The 23,437-nt window shown below is 47.5% G+C and overlaps 1 protein-coding gene across 2 annotated transcripts in view; it reads left to right on the top strand.

Annotated features, from left to right (window-relative positions):
- Nucleotides 1–23,437, top strand: part of Fam178b (family with sequence similarity 178 member B) — a 112,576-nt gene that overhangs the window by 62,093 nt on the left and 27,046 nt on the right. For both annotated transcript variants that reach the window (XM_036168325.1, XM_036168324.1), the window contains 3 exons: nucleotides 8,892–8,985; nucleotides 9,284–9,460; nucleotides 9,648–9,745. In XM_036168325.1, the coding sequence (XP_036024218.1) occupies nucleotides 8,892–8,985; nucleotides 9,284–9,460; nucleotides 9,648–9,745 (369 nt within the window). The remainder of the gene's footprint in view (nucleotides 1–8,891; nucleotides 8,986–9,283; nucleotides 9,461–9,647; nucleotides 9,746–23,437) is intronic.

The raw sequence follows: 23,437 nt of genomic DNA, 5'->3' as shown, positions 1-23,437 counted from the left end.
TTCAGATGGACCTGGAGGGCCCATCAGTGGCCACAGGGGCATTTTTCTTGCTTGTGGCTTGTGAGAGCAGGCTGGGGACCACCTGCCAAGCCCCCAAGATTTTTCTACATGCATTCATTTTCCTTCCTGGAGCAGGTGGGTGGTGAAGATCGTTGCTCAGGGCTGTTTCTTGGGTTGCTGAGAAGTGGCTGCTACACTTGAGAATGCTCCGGATATCATCATGGAGCTGAAAGACAATCCTGCAAAGTGTTTGGGAAACATCCAGATAGTTCCAGCATTCCTTCACCAAGGGTGCAATGGCTTGAGGAAGAGACAAGAGAAATGCTAGAGCAGGCCACCTTTGTCCCATGGTCCTGTTTGTCCCTGTTCTTGGCCACTCTTAGAAGCTGGCATTGTGCCATTTGTTCACACTGAGGTTTTTTTTTTTCATCCTTATTGGCTTCTAGACATGTTAATACCTAGGGCTCCCTGTGGACCACCTCTGGTGGCACCCCCAGAGTCTCATAACAGCTCTGCACACAGCTGCACAACTGGCTGTCTCTAGTTGCTGTGAGAAAGCCATGTCTTGCACTATTTGTTCCTAATCTAGGATTTCTGCCACCATCTTTCTTCTGAAATGTGCATCACGGTTTTCTAACGGCTGGAGAGATGGCTCTGTTGGTAAAGTGTTTGCTGTGCAGGCATGAGGACCTGAGTTTGGATTCCCAGAACCCATGGAAAAGTGATGGAACTCTGGGGAACAGAGATAGGACGCCAGCGGGAACTTGCTGGCAGGCCAGTCTAGCCAAAACTGTGAGATCCAGGTTCAGTGAGAGCTGGCTCAGTGGTTAAGCTAAGATTCCCAACCAGAAAGCAAGGTAGGGAGTGATGAGAGAGGACAGTGACTGTCTCCCAATATATTCACACAAGTGCACGCGCATACACACACACATGCACATGCACACACCCCTACATCCCTGCAGGCAAAGTACACAACTCAGACACACACAAAGACTCAGCCCTTTGGCAGCTGCACCATGCAAATCATAGGTCCAAAAAGTGGGAGGATTTGGGAAATGGAAGGGCAGAAGAGAGGCCAGTGTGTGAACATAGATAGGAAACAGGAGTGGGAGCATCAGCATCCATGCAAGGGGTTGGGCCCACACTGCAGCAAAGGCCCTTAGGTAGCTGTGGTCCTCCAGTGCTACCTCTTGATTACAAAGCTGTCAGATGTCTAAGGGAGGAGGGGCAGGTATCTGGGCTCCCCATTTCAGAGGGTTCTGTCTGAGGTCAGCTGTCTTCCTCGCTTTTAGATGCTCAGCTGGTGGTGGGCACAGGCTATACCCTTGAAAACTACGCCCCTGTGACTGCTTCCTGTAGCCACACCTCATCTCCTAATAGCCCACTCAACTAGGAACTCACCAGCTCATGAAGTTAGCACTCTCATGAGGACTGACCTTCAAAATAGGATCCTTTTGGGGAACATTTCTTATCCAAACTGTAACAAAAGGCCTGCTGAAGGGGTTGCCTAGATACATGGTTCTGGCCCTTCAAGAACATTCTAGTGCTGTTTTCTGGAGTCAGGAGTCTTGGTCCACTTGGTTCTCAGAGAGGACATTCCCCTTGCAGACACCAGCAGGTAAATAACGACAACACACTGAGAGAACATCCTGTCCAGCACTGGGGTAGTGGCTAACTGCCTTGAGTGGTGTCCTTGATCCAGGTGTAATTTGCATACACACACCTTCATTGGTTCAGCAAGGACTGCTCTCCTTTAAGGAGATACCGACTCCAGTTTGTACAAACTGTAGCAGGGCTCACTGCTTGATGCCATATGTAACAAGTCTTTCTCTGTCCCACCAACCAGTTCCCAGATAACAATATAGAGCCTTCTTACTAATTATGAAAGCTTGACCTTAACTTAGGCTTGTTTCTAACTAGCTCTTCTAACTTAACCCATTTCTATTCATCTACATCCTGTCTTGTACCGCCCACCCATCCTGCTGCTTCTGTGTCTCCTGGTGTTTCTCATGCGCCTAGGTTCATCTCGACTTCCTTTCACTCCTGGGAAATCCGGCCTGTGCCTCCTGCCTATTGGCCTAGCTATTGGCTGTTCAGCTCTTTATTACACCAATCACAGCAGTGCACCTTCACACAGTGTACAAATATCCCACATTTCCCCCTTTTTGACTAAATAAAAAGGAAAGGGTTTAACTCTAACATAGTAAAACTATATATATGAACATTATCTGTTGGGTGGTGGTGGCACACGCCTTTAATCCCAGCACTCGGGAGGCAGAACCAGGAGGATCTCTGTGAGTTCGAGGCCAGCCTGGTCTACAGAGTGAGTTCCAGGAAAAGGCGCAAAGCCACACAGAGAAACCCTGTCTCGAAAAAAAAAAAAAAAAAAAAAAAAATTATCAGGTAAGAATTACATTTATGGGGTTAGGGACTTAGCTCAGTGGTAGAGTGCTTGCCTAGCAAGCGCAAGGCCCGGGGTTCGATCCTCAGCTCCAAGAAAAAAAAAAAAGAATTACATTTATAATATCCAGTCCATTTGTATTTGGCAAATTCAGAGAAAGTACTGTATTATCTATCCTATCTTAGTGAGTCCAAGGTTTTATACCTAAACCACTTTCTATCATAACTTGTATTACCATCCTAAAAAATATTTTTTTAGATCTTAAAATGTCTTTTTAGGTAAACAACTTAAGCTTTTATGTTTCTCAACCTTACACACTCTGTATCTCTTAGGTAAGTTCTTTTCTGAGCTTGGTAACAAGGAAGACTGTAACTTTAACTATCTTGTCTTCAACTCCACCAGAGACCCGAGAAGGACGTGATAGTACCCGAGTAAACAGGAAGTGCAGAGCAAGCAACTCACAAAACTGTCAAAATGACAGAAACAACTAGCTGCCTGGACAGTCACCGCAAGGTTCCTCTTCATCCATCTTTGGCCTACAAGCCTAGAATATCTGACAGACATTTTGTGAAGTAGAAACTTTTAAAGGACTGTCTTGACAAAATTTGGCAGTTGCTTTCTTTTGTGTCCTATTTGTCCAGTTTGGACAGCATACTGTCAACAGTCAAGGCAAGGGCAGTTTCTTGCCCAGTGGCTAACTTTGCCACAATAAAAGCAAACTCCATATGTAGGTTCTTTGATGACCATCTTCCTGTTTTGAAGTAAATTGGTACTGCCAGGAGCAGATGTGTCTTACTGTCATGAAAAGCCTTAGATTATTAAAACATATTAATACCATATTTTGTAGGTCTCTGAAGTGTTTCAAGACCATCTGTCTATCTAAAATGTATTTGTTTGACCTTGAAAACATACCTAACATGCCCACAAATTTAATTGCTAGATGACTAACTACTAACCTGTATTTCTTAATTATCCTAAGTAGTTTATAATAATAACTTTCAAGGACTAGGAATTTACATTACATTGTTAAATGAACTGCATAGATACAATATCTTAAAAAAGTAAAAACATATGTATGTGTATACATATATGTATAATAACAAAAATAACCTTAAATTTGTATCAGTATACAAAATTATCTTAAACAAGAGTAGAAACATAGAGTATTTTCTAACAAAAATAACCTTAAATTTGTATCAATATAGAAAACTCCATGCCAATGTAAAATATTTGAGATTAATAGTTGCTTTTTATTTTAAAATAGATTTAGTAATCTATCCTTTTATCCTGTCTTTTCTATCCAATCATTCCCGTATCCCCCTTTTTTTTCTTTTTAGAAAGAGATCCTTGACTCTAACCTCCCTTGTTTAGTTCCTTCCATTGCCATAACCAGTAACAATCTGCAACCAACCCCCTTAAATGATAACAAACAGCCATAACCTACCGGATGACCAAAAAACCACCCCCCCTGCATCTTGGGAATGTGGGTGTTGTGTTCTCTAGACTACTTCCTGTTGTCTGGAGGTAACTGCATCTTTGGGGACCCTGAGAAAATTGGGATAATGGTCGAGTCCTGGGAGAACTGGCTGTATTGTTTTTTGTTTAGTCTCTGTGTGATGGGAAAGTGTAGAGCTTACCTGAAGTCCTGGCTGGAGTAGTCTGTGAGGCTGGACCGTCTCAGCTAGCAGCTTTGAAGTTGTTCTGGATGAATAATTTTGAGGAAACCGCAAAAGAGGATTTCTGAGAAGCTGGATACCTGGGCTACAAGTCTTTATTGGTGTCTAGTCTTTTTTTTTTTTCTTTCTGAAAACATTAAAGGTGGCATATACATCTGTATTAACACACATATGGAATGTGCAGTGTGTACAAGTCAGCTGAAGATGATTTTTTGTTGTTATTTTATATTTGAGCAGGTAAAAGGCATCTGTCAACTTTATAAGTCCTTTTGGACTGTTTAACCAAACCTCTCTCCATATCCTATGAAAGAATGGCATGTAATAATAAGTCAATGAGGATTCTGTAGCCAACAAGATTTATCATGTCTCATCCAGTCTCAGAGCTGTTCCCACAGTAGAGGGATCAGTATATTCCTCACCTGTCCTGTAGTCTTTCTTGATTTCTTTTTTCATGTCTGTAGTCAAGGTTTTTCAGGAGATCTCCCCTAATCAAGTCTGAACTTCATTAATTTTGAAGAGAACCATAATCTTTTGTTTCCTGTGTAAACAAAGGCATAACCCCAATACAACATATTTTTTTTTTTTACTTCCATTCTGAAGTGAAGACATTCTTAAAATATATAGGTTGGTTTAATTTAGCAGTTTCCATAATCCAATGGCTCTCAACAGCTATTGTTTTTTGTACATTAGCATCTAAAAAATTCAAAATCAGCCAAGTACCATACAGGATCCAGACACCCTAAGTATTTCCCATCCTTATATGGATTTTTATTTATATTATTTTACTCTCTTTAAAGACTTTATTATTTTTAAACTACTTTTTTATGATTGTCTATACCCATTTTTTTTTTTCTTTTTTTCTTTTTTTTCTCAGCCCTAAGCCTATTTAAACATACTGTATCTGCTTAGAGGTTTTCTTGGTCTGGAGCTGACTTTGTGCCTCTGCAGCCACCCCTGACTATGTGAGCCAAATCTTACACTGCTAGGCTACCATTTTGTGTCTCCGCTTAGCACACACACACGGTGTGCTAATGGCTGGCTCCACCCGCCCCCAGGGTCTGCACCTAAGTGTCCCAGCTCTGGGAAGGTGCTGAGTCCAAGATGTAGCAGGCATTTTTCACCCAGTGTGCTGGCTGCTCATGAGCTCACCTGCACAGTGGGGCCTCTTAAAAGAGCCTCTGTAAGTTGAGCCAACCAGAGACCATGGTCACCAAGAAGCCACATTCAACTCTGTGTTCTGAACCTTTTTTTTTTAGCTTTATCAGGCCTTATGTGGCCCCATGTTGGGCGCCATATCTAATGAGTCTTTATCTGTCCCACCAGCCAGCTCCCAATAACAACACGGAAACTTATTATTAATTAGGAAAGCTCGGCCTTAGTTTAGGCTTGTTTTTAACTAGTTCTTATAACTCAACCCATTTCTGTTCATCTACATTCTGTCACGTACCACCATCCTGCTTCTTCTGTGTCTCCTGGGATCTTTCAAGTGCTTAGATTAATTTCCTACTTCCTCTCTCTCTCCAGAAATCCCACCTATACCTCCTGCCTGCCTATTGGCCATTTAGCTTTTTATTATACCAATCACAGCAATACACCTTTACATAGTGTACAAATATTCCACAATACCAGGTGTTCCTTTGTGGTGGTGGCAGTGGTACTCATATTTGCCATCTTCCCTCTGAGAATGTCACAGTGCTGTGCAGATACTAGCCTTTTTAAAAATAATTTATTTATTTTTATTTCATGTGTACTAGTGTTTTGCCTGAATGTGTATCTGTGTGAAGATGCTGGATCTCCTGGAACTGGAGTTACAGACAGTTGTGAGCTGCCGTGTGGGTGCTGGGAATTGAACTGGGTCCTCTGGAAGAGCAGCTAATGCTCCTAACAGCTGAGCCATTTCTCCAGCCCTAGATGCTGGCTTGAATATGACTTTTTTCCTCCTCGTCTGCCTTTGGGTTTTGTTTGTTTGCTTGTTTTGATACAGGGTCTCATGTTACCCAGACTGACCTCAAATGCACTATGTAGCAGAGGCTGGCCTTGAACCCGGAGCCTCCTATCTCTACTTCTACCTCCTAAGTCCTGGGATTATAGGTATGAACCACCATGTCCAGCTTTTTTTTTTTTTTTTTTTTTTCCTGAGCTGAGAATTGAACCCAGGGCCTTGTGCTTACTAGGCAAGCACTCTACCACTGAGCTAAATCCCAAACCCCATGTCCATCTTTTTATTATGTCTTTTCAATCCTTCAAGGAAAGCAAATTGTTGACATATAGGAAGAGATCACTTGATACACCCTTGTAAGATCACTTTATGAGTCTAAACCAATGTGGCTGAGACTCAGACTCCAGGTCATTAAGGTAGGCAGTGAGCGCTCATCAGTAACTGGGGAAGAAGCTGACTATGGAACTGTCAGATGACTCATAAACTGCTGAGTTCAGGCTGGAAGAATGAGAACTGATGGGCCGTGAATTCCTGGTGCTCTTTGTCCTCTTACTAGGTGAAGTCATGAGAATTAGCCAATGCTACATCTAGAATAGCAGTCGCAGGATATAATTCATGGGTAGAGTGCTTGCCTAGCATGCATGAGGCCCTGGGTTCATTACCCAGCACTGCCAAATATGTAAGTAAATCACACTTAGACTAGCAGTTATAGATGCCAACAGTGAGTAAAGGACCCTCATGATTTTTCTGTCCAGAAAGAAGAGGGCTGGAAAATATCTGGCACTCACAAGTGAAGGTAGCTCTACTTGGGAAGTCTAGCATTCCTTCCTAAGGAGGAGAGGGCTCTGTCACAACCACACTTCGTTTCCTCACACAGTTCTAAAACGACATGTCGCCACATCACACTTTCTTTGCTCCTTCTTCCTTTGGCGGCGTCAAGCTGTCTGAAATCCTGTTTCTCTGTAGCAGACCATGGCTGCCTGACTCTTTGTGAACATCTGAAAACATGCCCACCCATGCTTGCATCCAGTGCCTGCTCCCAGGCTGGTAAGAACTAAGACACCCACTCACATATTGGTGTAGGCCCAGTATATACCCAGATGTGCAAACCCCAGCCTCTCCCATTCTCTGGTCCTAATAAATGCTAACATCCAAAAGAAAGGCTGAGCCCAGCCCCAGCTTCTCCCTCACCAACTTTAGTTTGTTGGCACCAACTTCCCCGAGATGTAGGAGACAGATCTCTTTCCCCTCTGTGAAGCCCAGGGCCAAGAAGTAAAGAAAAAGGGAACTTCCTGAGGCTGCACAGTGGTGCCTGGCAGTGCCCAGGGCCAGAACAACTATGCTGGAGCCCCTAACTTTGCTCAGGGTCGTGTTGTCACCCTCAGCATCTGTTGAGGGCCCACTGCTTCCAGAGACTCTAAGCAGGTTCCTAAGATTGGAGAAATCAGGGAGGGGCTGCAGCAGCAGTGTTGGTAGTCCCTGCCTAACAAGCACAAAGTTGTAATCCCAGCACTCAGGAGGTAGAGAATTAGAAATTCAGTGTCATCCTCGGCTACAGAATGAGCTGGAGACTAACCTGGAATAGCTTAAAGAGAAATGAATGAGACAGCAGAGGGAAGCTTTACCTGAAACCTACTTAACTGACCTGAAGTGGCTAATGTACATTTGGTCCGCAGGAGACTATTTTAGTGATCCGGGAAGTTTGCAGGGCTGCCCACTCATGCCTGTACTATCCTTGCTAGGAGCAGCTCCCTGGATGGCTGTATGTGACTCTCGTCTTCAGGGAGGGATTGCTTCACCTACCCCCAGTCCACCAATCTCAGCTGCTGCTTGAATAAATCTGCCCACCACTGGAGGCACTGGCCACTCTGGACCTGTTCATAACAACAGCCATTGGTGGGGTGCCAGGATTAGATTTGTTCTGATTCTTGTCTCACTTGCTGAGCCCCCTGTGAGTTACCATGTGGTTCTTTTAGTGGGTACCATCATTGAACAGGCAAAGATGGCTTTTGTAGAAGATCATGGGGGGATCAGAGGTGGGATTTCCTGCTGTTGAGGTCCCAGAATGCTGAAGCTGGAGACCTCATCTGAATGTCCAGCATATAAGAGGCAGCCTCCCAGTGACCACCCACTCAGTGATATACTCTCCTCACACTCTTGAGTAGTCCATACCCACACCAAGTCAGGCTGGCCTGTGTGACTGTTAGAATCAGTAGGAGCAATGGGATGTCATTTCAAGATTAGGCTGTCGTAGGTGTACTTCCCTCCAGACACCGTGTTGAGAAGGCCCATGTGGCCAGGAAGCAGGAACCTCCCAATCCAGGGTTACATGGATGAGCTGAGAGACAGGTTCCCAGCTTGGGCAAGCCTGCCACGAAGATAGCTCCATCCAGCATCCTAAAGATGACCTGATGAAGCACCTCCCAGCTGGCTGTCCCTGAATCCTCAGCTCTCAGAATCTCAGTGGCATAATAAATGGGTTTTTTGTGTTTGTTTGTTTGTTTGTTTGTTTGTTGTTTGTTGTTGCTGTTTTCAAGGCAGAGTTTCTCTGTGTAGCCCTGACTATCCTGGATATCATGTTGTAGACCAGGCTGGCCCCGAACTCAATGATCCACCTGCCTCTGCCTCCTAACTGCTGGGATTAAAAGTGTACATCACTACTGCCCGGCCATAATAAATGTTTTTAAGCCTCTATTTGGGGTAAGGGGAAGGTCTGTCATAGCCAACGATGACAGGACACACATCAACAGTGGCCTTGGACAATGGGTCCTCTGAGCATTCTCTGTTCCACTGGCTCTGCCTCTTTCTCCTTGTATACCTCCTCTATCACTCCCTGCCATGTATACTGACTGATATTGTTTCTGTTTTATGTCAGAGTGCTTGAGGGTGAGGCCAGCCTGGGCTGCTGGGAACCACAGGATCCTCCCCAGGAAGTGGCCTTGGACATTAAACTGAGCTACATCTATAAGGTGAGCCAAACTTTCCTTTCCTCTCTCTCCCCAAAGCATTGGGGTGCAACCCAGACCTACTACGCAGTTTGGTTGGGTAGCATCACCAGGTGCCTATAGTGAACCAGCTCAGCACCACTGTAGGCTCAATGGTGGCCCTGGCACCCATGCTACAGAAAGCCTGCAGTCCACCTGTGACTGCCAGCATGGCCAAAGAGGTTCACAGAACAGGTGCCCTGCTGGTCTCCAGGGTCTAGTCCCACAGCCCCTTCCCTCATTTTGTGTCCCCCTGCCCCATCCTGTTTCTCTCTCCTTCCAGTTCCTGATCCTGTGTTTCATAGTCCAGCCGAGGTCCTACACAGATGCCAACATCTTGGGCCTGATGGAGCTGCTCTGTCGTGCAGGCCTGGATGTAGGGTTGCGCCTGCTGCCCAAGACTGACCTCCAGCAACTCCTGCTCCTCCTACTGGAAAACATCCAAGAGTGGCCTGGAAAGGTATCTTAGCCTGGGCTCTGCCACTGCAGACTACTGTCCCTAGCATACCCTAGATGGGGAGAGCACCACTTGCAGCTTCTTCAGGGGTCCCTCATAATCCCCTTTGCTCCCCTAAGTACGCCAGGTAGCAGGGCAGAGGTGATGGCAGCTTCCTCCAGGAGCCCACCCGGTGCCTCTGTCCTCACAGCTCCAGCCCCTGTGCTGTGCCCTCAGCTGGGTCTCGGATCACCACCACAACCTGTCAGCTCTCGTGCAGTTCTTTCTGGACGCGACGCCCCGGGGCAGGTGCGTGCTTCTCAACCCCTCTGCCTCCTCCCCTGATGCTCATCCCCATGGGGTCCTTCAAGGACCTAGAATCTTCCCCCCCAGTCCCAACAAACAAATGTTTGCCTAGTTTTTAAACTCTCTGAGGAAGAACTAAAAATAGAATTCACTAATGAGTTCTTTACAAATGAAAAAGGCCTCATTTTCTTAACATGATCTTATTAGCAAAACACTGTCTTATGCAATTAGCCTCAGCCTGCAGTGCCCGCCTTCTTTCTTTGGGGCTCCCTCCCTGCCTTTGGTTGCTGGGTTTTCTTTGTCAGACATCAGCTGCTCACCCTTCTCTTCTCTTCCCACCACCCGCCCCAACTCCTAATTCATCACCATTTTATTTTCCACACAGCATTTCTCCGCCAGATTCTCTTACTATTTATTCATTGTTTGGACTCTCTTCCCTCCAAGGCACCTCCAGAGCAGGTGCCTTGTCAGGATCACTGCGCACTGCCGTATATATCGCCCCAAATCTCAGCCCGGGCCTGGCAGGCTGCTGGCGTGGTGTGAGATCCTTTGGAATGGTGAATGAAGTGGGCAAACAAGCCCCGGAGAAGAGACCTGTCGGCTGGATGGCTTTGTCTCTTCTCGTCTCCTCATTCCTTCTGCTCGCAGCCACGAGGAGTGCCCTGCCTGTGCCCTTGATGCTCCTCCCTTCTCACCCCCATCCTGAATAGGCACTTGACAGTTGCACTTTGTGGGTGTTCCCCTATGGCCTCCCAAGAGTCACTTCTTTGGGGCTTGAGGCCACCTCACACCCCAGGGCCCATCAGGCAAGCGTACTGGGACTGACTTGGTCGGTCAGTCATAGCTCCACTGGGTTCCTCTTCAGGCTGTTCTCTGCCCAGGCCAGACAGGGAAACTCTGTCCATACCCCAGGATGCACCTGCTCCACTCAGCCCAGGCTCCTGGGATCCCCGCCATCGTCCCCACAGCACATGCGCTCCAGATTGCAGGCTGGAGATGATTACCCAGAGGCTTCTCCCTTCACACCTTTCACACTTACACCTGTGCTCGCTGCCTTCAGAATTCTAAATCCTTATTGTTGGCTGCATCTTTGTGTCAACTTCATGAACACCACTGAGCTGTCTGGGTCATTTTAAAACAATCACTCCCCCACCTCATCCCACCCCCATTTGATTTCCCCCAGGATACCTGGAAGGTAGCAGAGGCTGCCTTAGCTCCCCCTCTCAGCCTGACTGACACCAGCAGAGAGAGGTGGACCAGTGGCTAAAGCTGCTAAGCAGTTATAAAGATGAATGCCCTCCACACACTAACACTGCATGTCCTCCATTTCAATTTTAAGTTGTAGTCAATCTGAGGAGTAGAAAATGTCATCCTGTGTTTTTAATTTTCACCTCCCTGACTGCCAATGAGATGGAGCAGCTTTTCACCTCTGTTGGCTATGTGTGGCACCCGTGCGGTGAATTCCTTCTGGTATTCCTTACCTGTTTTTCTATCAGGTAATTTATCTTCTTACTAACTGAATTGATTTACATGTCACTTACCATATTTGTTACAGTGTATTCTCCTAAGGTTGTAAATTGTCCTTACTTGAAAGGTGTTTTTTTTTATTTTTTTAAATTTAATTTTGCTGGGCAGTAGTGACACACGCCTCTAATCCCAGCACTTGGGAGGCAGAGGCAAGCAGATCTCTGTGAGTTCAAAGCCAGCCTGGTCTACAAAGCCAATTCCAGGACAGCCAGAGCTACACAGAGGGACCCTGTCTTGAAAAAACAAAAACAAAAACAAGCAAACAGACAAATTTAGTTTTATTTTATGTGTATGGGTGTTTTTGCCTGCATGTGTGTGCCTGGTGCTCCAGGAGGCCAGAAGAGGGCATTGGATCCCATGGAACTGGAATTAAAGACAATTGCTGAGTTGTCTTTTGAGTACTGGGACTCAAACCCAGGTCCTCTGCAAGAACAGCAAGTGTTCTTAACTTCCGAGCCATCTCTCCAGCCCTGTTTTTAATTTTTGTTACATTTACTTATTTTATGTATCTGTGTAAATAAATTCATGCATGCCACAGCATGTGGTTTTCAAAATCAGAGGACAACTTATGGGAGACGGCTCTCTCCTTTCCCCATGTGGGACCCAAGGATCAAATTCAAGTCACCAGGCTTGGCGGTAAGTACTTTTACCCAGTGATCATCTTCCTGGGCGTTTTAAAACATTTTTTGTTATCACTTTGTTCTTTGAGACAAGATCTTGCAATGTATCTCAGGCTGGCCTAGAACTTGCCTCAGCCTCCTGAGTGCTGGCTGAGATGGCAGGTGTGGACAACCATGCCCAGCCTGTAAGTGTGTGTGTGTGTGTGTGTGTGTGTGTGTGTGTGTGTGTATTTGTAGTTTCTTTCAGTAAAGTGGCTTTTGCTTTTGTTTTTTCAATAATTGGGGTGGTCTATTTCTAGGGATCAAAGCTAGAGCATGACCCTGTTTAGATCAAGTGTCCTCTTGATGAGCTGATCCTTCAGTCCCTCAATGACAGAGTTGTAGGACAGACTTAGATTGGCAGGAACATGGTGTGAACAGTGCAGAACACTACCTGGGACTTCTGTATGATGTAATCTTTGCATCTTGAATAGGAAGGCCTTATCTAAAACCACACACACTTAAAGAGCTATTTGCAGCCAGGTGGTGGTGGTGCACACCTTTAATCCCAGCACTCTGGAGGCAGAGGCAGGCGGATCTCTGTGAGTTTGTGGCCAGCCTGGTCTACAAAGAGAGTTCCAGGACAGCCAGAGCTGTCACACAGAGAAACTCTGTCTTGAGAAACCAAAAAAGGAAGAAGGAGGAGGAGAGGAGGAGGAGGAGGAAAAGAACTATTTTCTTTCAGTACTGATTATAGTAAATTCTTTTTGTGTACTTTGGAGCCCAATATCTCTTAATTCCACTCAGAATCTGCTTTTCCTATATATGAGACAGATCTAACTGGAATTCCCCCACCCCCACCCCTGAAAAGAAGTGTGGATGCAATGCCAATTTTTTACATTAATAATCCATCATTTCCCGAGAGACTTGAAGGTGGTGTTGTCATATCCAAATCCATGAGTGAGCTCATTCTTCCAGCCATGCTTTAGGCTTATCTGGGGAATCAGTGTCTTTGTAGCTTCTCTCTGTATTCCTAGGCCTATGACAAGTGCCTCTTGAATGACGGTAACTACGGTGGGACACCCTTCACCTGTATTCAGACAGATGTGTCAACAGAATGCCCTAGGCCACAAGTTTCGCTGTGGAAGAGGGTTTCTCATTTGGATGGATGTTATTCATTTAGATCAGCTGGCCATGGTGGCAGACCCCTGTTATCCCAGCTCTCCGGAGGCTAAGGCAAAAAGATCTTGAGTTCAAGGTAAACCCAACCTACATAGTGAGATCTTGCCCACCCCACCCCCCAAAAAAGACAGGCATAGTGGCCTATAATCTGAGTGCTGGAGAGGTTGAGGCAGAGGACTCTTGAATTGGAAAGGTAGCTTGAGCTCCATAATGAATTCCAGGCCAATCTAAACTATATTGTGAGACTGTGTCAAAAGAAGAGGAGGGAAAAAGGGAAGGGAGGGGAAGGGGGGGCTGAGTGAAGAGATGGTTCAGCAGGTAAAGTCTTGCTGTACAATCATGAGAACCTGAGTTTGGATATCCAGCACTCGTGTAAAAATCGGGTGTGGCCACACACAACAGCTGTAATCTCAGCACTGGGAGGCAGAAACAGAGGCAGGAGGGTCTCAGGTGTTTGCCCAGTCAGCCTAGCTAGCCAAACTGTCAAGCTCCAGATTCTGTCAGACTGTCCTGGTTAGATTTTTGTCAACTTGACACAGGCTAGACTCACCTGGGAAGAGGAACCTCAGTTGAGAAAATGCCCCCGTGAGATTGGCCTGTAGGCAGGTCTGTGCAGCATTTTCTTAATTGATGACATATATAGGTGGGCCCAGTGCACTGTGGGCAATACCACCCCTGGGCAGGTGGACCTGGATGGTACAAGAGAGCCTGCTGAGCAAACCTGGATAGCAAGTAGGTAAGCAGTGTTCACCATGGTCTCCGCTTTAGTTAGTGCCTCCAGGTTTCTGCCTGAGTGCCTGCCATGACTGCCTTCATGACAGACTATGATTTAGAAGCTGAAATAAACCTTTCCTTCCCCAAGTTGCTTTTGGTCTATCACAGCAATAGAAACCTAATAAAACAGAGAACTTTTCTCTAAATATAAGGCAAAGAGCAATTGAGGAAGATATCCAAAGTTGATCTCTGGATTCTATATGCATATGTGGGCACACGTGTATTCACATACAATAATAATAATAGTATTTTTTAAAGAAATGTTATTTTACTTATTTTCTAAATAGAGCGTTTAAGTAGCACCAAGTTTAGAAGATACCAAGGAGTGAGTGGAAGGAATAACATGTCCCAGACACACGCCACCTGCCACCTCTAGTCTCAGTGCCCATGTGTGCACAGCTCCCTGCAGGTTCTTCACTCCTGTGTGTGCACAGCTCCCTGCAGGTTCTTCACTCCTGTGTGTGCACAGCTCCCTGCAGGTTCTTCACTCCTGTGTGTGCACAGCTCCCTGCAGGTTCTTCCACTCTTGTGTGTGCATGGCTCCCTGCACACTCTTTGAGGTATGTACGTTTGGCAGTCCTTCCATATTGGCTCATAAAGAGCTTCTCCTTCTTTCTCACATCTTGCTGTGGGTCTTTAGTTGGAGCAGCAATGGTGGTAACACAGGCGCTTGCTGGCTGCCTGGCTCTGCCCTTGCTGGGGGCAGCCTCACTGGGCTCAGTGCCCAGACTGGCCCCAGGAAGAAGGGTTGTTGTACAAGAAGTTGTCACACTCTGAATCTGCTTGATTGGTTAAGGACAAAGCAAGAACTCCCACTGACGTCCACGTCCATGGATTCGTGTGGTGCATTCAGCACTCCTGCCTTGATCAAGACTTCAGAGGACACTCCATAGTATATGGAAGCACCCAACTTAACCATGGAAGATGAAAAAAATTGCAAAGCAAGCACCTGAAGTGGGGCTAATGGGAAGAGGGCGTTCTTGAAGGGATATCAGCATGGGGAAGGTGAACCCGCCTGGATGGGCCACAGAATTGTTGAAAAGAACAGCACACTGTTCTGCCTTCAGCTAGGGACTCTAGTGTGTGCTCATGTGCGGAGGCAACCCCTGCTGCCACTGGAAGGAGCCCCATCAGGAAGATGAAGGAGGGCATGGGCGCATTTCTCTGCTGAATATAAATGTTTCCAGGCTCTAGGGACCTGCCTCCTTCACTGTCTGTGACTGTTTACTAAACATCCTAGACATGCTGCTGCACTGTGGCCTTCAGAGGAGAGGGAGAAACAAGACCCACTTAGACTGCCTGGTCCAATGGAGGTGTGGATGAAGGCTTACTAAAACATGTCACAAAACCCACCCTGACAATGACCCAGAGCTCTTCCCCTGGCAGACCAGCACAGAGCTAAAAGAAGCATCTCACCCATGTTGACAAGATGTGAGGAGACAGGCCCCTCTCTCAGGTTCACAGTGTGCACATTTGCTCCATGCCTCGTCAGGAAGGCCATATAGCAGAATCGAGTAGACTTTAAAATGTGCAATCTTGCGCTGGAGAGATGGCTCCATAGTTAAGAGCTCAGACACTTGCAGAGGACCTGCCTTCAGGTCCCAGAACTCGCATCTCAACCACCTGTAACTCAGCTCCAGGAGTATGTTGACTCTGAAGCACCTGCACTGTACACAAGTCCACACACAGACATACACATAGTACAAAATAAACTTGGCCAGGAGCTGGAGGCACATGCTTTTAATTCCAGCATTGGGGAAGTAGTGATGGGAAGTTTGAGGCTAACCTGGTCTATAGAGTGAATACCAGGCTAGCCAGGGCTACATATCCTGTCTCAAAAAACAAACAAACAAACAAAAAACCAAGAAAGATAGAAAAGAGGCTAGGCAAAACTATACAATGGAAAAAAGAAAGTATCTTCAACAAATGGTGCTGGCATAACTGGATGTCAAATAGATCCATATCTGTCACCATGCACAAAACTCAAGTCCACGTGGATTAAAGACCTCAACATAAATCCAGTTACACTGAACTTGATAGAAGAGAAAGTAGGAAGTACTCTTGAACTCATTGGCACAGGAGATCACTTCCTAAATATAACACCAGCAGCACAGACACTGAGCACAACAATTAATAAATGGGACCTCTTGAAACTGAAAAGCTTGTATAGGGTAAAAGACACAGTCAATAAGACAAAAAGACAGAATGGGAAAAGACCTTCACCAACCCCACCTCTGACAGAGAATTGAACTCCACAGTATATAAAGAACTCAAGAAACTAGACATCAAAATACTGAACAATCCAATTAAAAAATGGGCTAAAGAGCTAAACAGAATTCTCAAAAGAAGAATCTCAAATGGCTGAAAGACATTTAAGGAAATGCTCAACATCCTTAGTCATCAGATAAATGCAAATCAAAACGACTCTGAGATACCACATTACACCTGTCAGAATGGCTATGATCAAAAACACTAATGACAGTCTATGTTGGAGAGGAAGCGGAGCAAAGGGAACACTCCTCCACTGTTGGTGGGAGTGCAAACTTGTACAACCACTGTGGAAATCAGTCTGGCAGTTTCTTAGAAAATTGGGAATCAATCTACCTCAAGACCCAGCCATACCACTTTTGGGCATATACCCAAGGAATGCTCAATCATACCACAAAGATACAAGCTCAACTATGTTCATAGCAGCAGTATTCGTGATAGCCAGAACCTGGAAACAACCTAGATGCCCATCAACTGAAGAATGGATTAAGAAAATGTGGTACATACACACAATGGAGTACTACTCAGCAGAGAAAAACAATGACAGCATGAAATTTGCAGGCAAATGGATGGAACTAGAAAATGTCATCCTGAGTGAGGTAACCCAAACCCAGAAGGACAAACGTGGTATGTACTCACTCATAAGTGGATTCTAGATGTAAAACAAAGAATAATCAGACTGCATGCAAGCCACAGAACCAGGGACAGCCAGAGCTACACAGAGAAACCCTGTCTAGGTGTGTTGCGGGGCAGGGGGGTTAGATCCAAGCTAAACCAATTGGACGCTCCTGAGGAAGGGACCCTAGGGATAGCAGTCCCATCCAGGCCATTCCTGAGCCAGGTTCTTCTTTGGACCACTGCTGCCTATTGTCTGTTGTCTGGATCCTCCTTCCCCCATATCCTCTCTGCATCGTTTCAGTTTGAAGTGAGCAACCAAGGAAGTTCAGTCTCCTTGATCCCGAAGGAGTTAGCAGATGAAGAAATGCAGGCAGCCTGGAGGCTGTTTGAATATTGGGATCAAAGCAGGGGTGTGTGCAGGTGCCCGGGAGCTTTCCAGGGACCCTCCTCCTCCTGTCTGGGCTCCTGCTAATTGTCTGCCGCAGGACCAGAGGACCCACCTCCGCTGCTCCCAGTCCACATAGCGTGCAGGTTCTAGGTCAGTTCCTGTTCCTCTTGCCCACTGTTCAACCCTCCCGACTTCCGCTTTAGCCTTACTGTTAGGTTTCAAACCTGGGACAAACACTGAGCTGCCTGTTTACCACATAAAGCAGACATTGGCTGCCAGGTTCTCGCTGCGCCCTGCAGTCGCTCCTGTTACAGGGTCCTCCTGGCTGGCCTACCCCACCCCTACCCTGAACTCTGCAGCCCAGAGTCTGGCCTTCCCTTCTCTATATACGCCAGTCATGTTGGTTGCCTGGCCTTTTCTCATCTACTCTGGCCTCCTGGCTGCTGCACCTGGCTGCCCTTTCTCCCCTCCTCATCTCCTCAGATGGCAAAACTCAGTCTGGTCATGACCACTCTGGACTCTCCCAGATATGTCTGCCTCTGGCTGTGCTTTCCCACATATCTACAATCAGCCTTCTCCTCCACCACACCTAAGGAGGAGTCATGTTGCCTTTCCTTTCTGTTTTTATTTTGTTATTCATTTACCTGCCCTAAAACCAAGTGGCCTCATGAAATGGAGCCCCTGACCCCTGCAGGCTTCCACTCTGTAGTGTAGTGGCTGGTCAGCCTTCCCTAGGCTCTCAGCAGATTCCTAGGATGTTAAGGAGCTTCTCCACTCCCACCACACAACAGTGTCTCTCCTCCCGCCCCTCCCACTTCACCTCTTTCCTTCCCACCAGACCCCTAATTCTAGATCCTGATAGTGTGTCTTGTCTGGCTAAGGCTGTACTCCAGCACCCTACAGTTCTCCTGGAGAATCTGGCTGTCGTTTTCATGCTCTGGAGTATAATCCATCCGCCACTCTGCAGGAATGTGACTTTACATCCCTCCTTCGCTGAAAATCCTTTCAGAGGGCATGGGCCCAGCAGTTAAAACCAGTTGCTGCTCTCCCAGAGGGACCTAGGTTTGGTGTCCCAGCACCCACATGGCAGCTCACAGCCATCGGTAACTCCAGTATCAGTATCAGAGATATTCTGACCTCTAAGAACTAAGCACACGTGTGGTGCACATACATAAATGCAGGCCTAACACATATACATAATTTTTTAAAAAAATCCTTACCCTTGGTATATCATCCAAGCAGCCCAGCCTAATGATCCAGGGCCTTTGTGCTTACTGTTCCATACCTCCTCTCCCAAACTCTTATCTGTGCCCCCCACACCCCCCATGCACTCCCACATATCTACCATATCCCCATGCACTCCCACATATCTGCCATCCCCCCATGCACTCCCACATATCTACCATATCCCCCATGCACTCCCACATGTCTGCCATATCCCCATGCACTCCCACATGTCTGCCATCCCCCCATGCACTCCCACATATCTGCCATCCCCCCATGCACTCCCACATATCTGCCATCCCCCCATGCACTCCCACATATCTGCCATATCCCCCATGCACTCCCACATATCTGCCATCCCCCCATGCACTCCCACATATCTGCCATCCCCCCCATGCACTCCCACATATCTACCATATCCCCATGCACTCCCACATATCTGCCATCCCCCAATGCACTCCCACATATCTGCCATATCCCCCATGCACTCCCACATATCTGCCATATCCCCATGCACTCCCACATATCTGCCATATCCTAAAATTTTGCAGCCATCTGAACTCATGCTGAGCATCTGCTTCTAAGTTTCCTGGAGAAGCTCCCTTCCCCCTGCTCTTCACCTGACTGACTGACTGACTGACTGACTCAGACTGATATTCCTCACACCTTGGTGGGGGTGGGGTACCAGTTAGCTGGCTTTGTTGAGCCTTGAGCTAGGGAAATGAGAAGGACCCCCAGTGTTTGCTCTCTGCGGCTGGGTGAGCATGCCTCTTGCTACTTGAGCAGCACCTCAGGGCACACAGGAGCAGTGGAGTGTGGAGCTGCAGATTCTAAAGGCAAGGTGGCTCTGGCAGCTGGGAGACCTTTGTGCAGATAAGGCAGGAAGGGCACAGGGGAGGTGTCTGGCTAGGGCAGGCTCCTGGACCCCTGCGGGTCAGCCCTGTTCTCCCGTGTCCTTAGGTTAGGAAGGCAGGGAAGGAACTGGAAAGTCGAGCACAGAGCAAAGCGAGTAGCCTGGGTCCGAGACAGAACTACGCAGGAGGGCTGCCCCTGCGCAGGAGTGCTGTTTGGGGGCCATAGTGCAACGTCAGCACTTCAGCCCTCCTATTCACTCCTGTCTTCTTTGTGGAGAGAAGAATGTTTTATATATGGAATCAAGTGGTTGGAGGGAGCTGAGTCTCAGGGTAGAAGTGACACATGACAGCTCCGACAGTGTGGAGTGAATCACCTCCTCTGCTCTCCCGCACAGGAGTGAGTGTGTGTGTGTGTGTGTGTGTGTGTTCATGCTGGGAGATGTGGAGGTGGGGTGCCCTGGCCCTTCATTGGGAGGTTCTGAGAGGCAAACCCCCTTGACATCATTCCCAGGAATGGTGGGTGAGTATATGCTTAGAAGAGGACACCCTGGTGTCTAGGCGTCCTTAGAACAAATCCTACTGCACAAGCTTCTGGAGGGACCATGGAATGCTTATCTGGAGCTTCCTGGGGTGTTTGATAAAGCTGTCATCACATCCTGGGGACAACATAGAAACACAAGCTGATGAGTCCACCTGCACTGCAGCCTCCTGTGGCCACCTAGTTCACGACCTTTACTAAAGGGTCATCTGGAAGGAGCAGAACCAGTGTCTTGAATGAGGCGATTAGTGGAACAATGGTTAGATTCATATACAACATGAATATAACCGACAGCAAATTGAAGATTCCAGAAGATCTCAGCCGACCATAATGAAGGGCTGAGTTGGAAAGAGAGGCCCCTGCTGCACCATTAAGAACAGGGTCTGAGAAATTGTTTGACAGGAAGACGTGAAAAAAAGAAAAAGACAAAGACTTGGGTTCAGTCAGCTGCCTGCTTTGAGCCCCGAGAGACTGAGCACCAGTCTTGGGTTCCTGAGCAGAGTGGCTTACTCAACAAGGAACACAGACAGCCCAGCGCCTTCCAGGGACACAATGGTCAAACAGATGGAAAAGTGAGGTGTTGGGCCTGTGGGAAACAGCCATCTGAGTACAGCAAAGGCTTTCAAGGATGGGGACGGCTCTACCCACCAGACGGCTCCCAGAGCACAGACTCTAGAAGCCTGGTCAGAGTCCCAGAAGGGCAGATTTTTGGCAAAATGTAGGAAGAACTTCCTTTGTCTATTCAATGAATGGACTGGACCAGCTTGGCAGGCAGATGTTGCACTTCTGTGACAGAAATGACCACGTTGAGGGAAGGGCCACAGCTTTAAATGATGAATATGAGGCCAGGAGCAGGAAACAAGAGGTCAGGTTAGCATGGCTTTGCTTAGGTGTGCATTGCATATAGGTGCCACTTTGTTTACTTATGCATGAAGAAAAGGACATGTATCATACATAGGTGAATGCTCAAGGACTTGCAGAGGATCTTGAGTTTGCCATCTGTGAACTACCTACCACTCAGCATCTGGACAGAATGTCACCTGGTCCCCAGAAATCCCCTTAGGACCCTCCAGTCATTCCTTCTGCAAAGGAAACCACTTTCCTAGTGATTTTTTTCATCTTACTGTTTCTGAACACTGCTGGAAATGGGGCCGTGCAGCAGGTTCCTGGGCTCACACACATCTTGGAGAACAGCTCCCCGGTGATGTGAGTGGTTGTAGCCTCATCTTGCTGTGTGGCCATCTGGTGCCTAGATCAATGGTCACTATATCCCTCTCTTTCAGTACACACTGTGCATGCCACCGCCTCCTCCTTCTCCTCTCCTCCTCCTCCCCTCCACCTCCCCCATGTGATTGTTCAACACAAGTGGATAACCAGACTGCGTGGTGGCTCTGGCTTGCAGATGCAGGCAGGAAGCGTTAGGAAAGGGTCCACAAACTGCTGAGCCCAAACCCTGGTTCTTCCTGCCTGGGGAGCACACACTTACATTCAAGATAATTCTCACAGGGCAGTGTGGTGCACGCCTTTAATCCCAGCACTCAGGAGGCAGAGGCAGGTGGATCATTGAGTTCGGGGCCAGCCTGGTCTACAGAGTAAGTTCCAGGACAGCCAGGGCTACACAGAGAAAACCTGTCTCAAAAAAAAAAAACAAACAAACCTGAACCTCTGTCTCACACCTTGCATACAGGAGAGGGAATTCAAAGGGATCAAAAGGCCTTGAAAAAGCAAAGACAAAAACAGAAAAAGATGATTCCCATCAGGGACCAAGGAGCCAGTGATCTGACAGGTGTTTGTAGCCCTGGAGATGTAGGCAATGCCAGACACCATGCAGCAATATGTCAGGCAGCATTTCCATAGAGCAACAGGCCAAGGCTGCTGCATCCTGGGCTGCCCTGGACACATTGGAAAAGGCAGCTTACGCCTTTGGCCAGATGCCTGGTAGCCTTTTAGGGCAGTTCAGCCTCAGCAGGGCCTGGTTCCCTTCTGAGGGAGTGAAGACAGCAGGGGGGTGTGGGGGGTGGAGGGTGGTATGCTGCCCTGGCCTGTGTCTTTGTCCTAACAACATCCCCGTGGTAGTGGTATACACTGCCTTCCTGGATGCTCCTGCAGGCTTCAGTCCCTTATGAGAATTACCCAGACAGCAAAGTTCCTGAATCCTCTGCCCTAAGTTTAGAAAAGAACATTGTTTCCTAATTTCCTAGTGCCTTGGGTGCCTCTGTGTGCCTGCCGATCCAGTGTCCTGGTCTTACAGAGGCCCCTTGGAGGTCGACGGGACTGAGACCAACACTGGCCTGGCCTGGCCTGAACACTGTGCTGGAACCTATTGCCTTATATGACATCTGCTGGGAGGGCTCCAGTGGCTTCTGCATCTTTCTTTGCCTGCCTGGTTTGAGTTCTGGAAAAGCTCTGCCAGGTGGGGTTAGGCAATTTCTGTGGAAAAAAAGAGCCCACAGTCTGGGCAGGGCTCTCTGCATGCCCCCTGCACAGCTGGGGTGGTATTTTGGGTGGGTCGCCTCTGCTTTTTCCCTTCTAAACTCTCCATCTGTCAAATTAAAAAGTGGCCCCCTGTCCCTGTTTCTCGGTGGGACTGAGGATTCAGGAAGGAGTATCAGGAAGACTGTGGGCAGCAGGCAGACAGGCAGTGCCAGCATGGGGGCTCAACTCTTAGATGTGGGTTCCTTACATCCACTCACCCCCTCCATGTAGCCTGCTGTTTGGTTGTTTTTGTTTTGTTTTGTTTTAGTTTTGGGTTTGGTGTTTTGTTTTGTTTTGTTTTTTCTAGATTGCAGCCCTGGTGTGACCCCCACCACACTCCACACACTCACCCACCTCTTCCCTTCTGGATCCGCCCCTAGTGCTGTTCTGAGGCCTGCCAGCTCTGGCCCTCTCCCTGGCCGGCCTCTCCCCACCCTCTGTGGGCCTTGGTGTGGGGGGGGGGGGGGGGGGGGTAATGAAGCCCAGATGCAAGCCTCCCGACTCTGGCAGTAAGTTTTGTAGCTCAGCAGCAGCAGCTTGGAGGAGCCGTTTACCTCCCACTGTGTCTGGGCCCAGCTGCTGCCGGATCCTAGACCCCAGGAACAGCTGGAAAACAGGTCCTAGCTACAGGCAGGCTACAGAGGGTCGCGTACGCGGTGAGGAGGAAGCTGGGGTTGAGGCAGGGCCTAGAGTGGGGGCCATGGAGGAGCAGAGATGGGGCTTCTGACTCAACATTCTGTGGCTCAGCTCAGATGTCAGCTGCCTGTCCTCAACTCTCTAGAGCTCACTCTGGTTCTCAGAGTATTGGAGAAGCTGTGGGAGCCCCCAGGACACCCCTGCAGAAAGAGATCAAGGCTAAAACGAGGCAGAAGTCTGTCTTCCCAGTCAAAAATGGAGGACTGGCTGGTTTCCTCTTCATTTGCCAGATGCAGTACAAACACAACATGTAACATGGCGTTCTTTTTTTTTTTTTTTTAAAGATTTATTTATTCATTATGTATACAGTGGTCTGCCTGCATGTATGTCTACAGGCCAGAAGAAGGCATCAGATGTCATTATAGATGGTTGTGAACCACCATGTAGGTGCTGGGAATTGAACTCACATCCTCTGGAAAAACAGCCAGTGCCTTCTCTCCAGCCCCCACAGCATTCTTTTAAAACACAAAGAAAAACAGGTTCGTTCTTTATCTGAAATTTGTGCTTAACAGGACATCCTATATTTTAATTTGCTAAATCCGACAAACCTAA

Source organism: Onychomys torridus, chromosome 18 (genome assembly GCF_903995425.1).
Source record: "Onychomys torridus chromosome 18, mOncTor1.1, whole genome shotgun sequence".
Taxonomy (NCBI): domain Eukaryota; kingdom Metazoa; phylum Chordata; class Mammalia; order Rodentia; family Cricetidae; genus Onychomys; species Onychomys torridus.
This window is presented reverse-complemented; position numbering and strand designations above follow the sequence as displayed.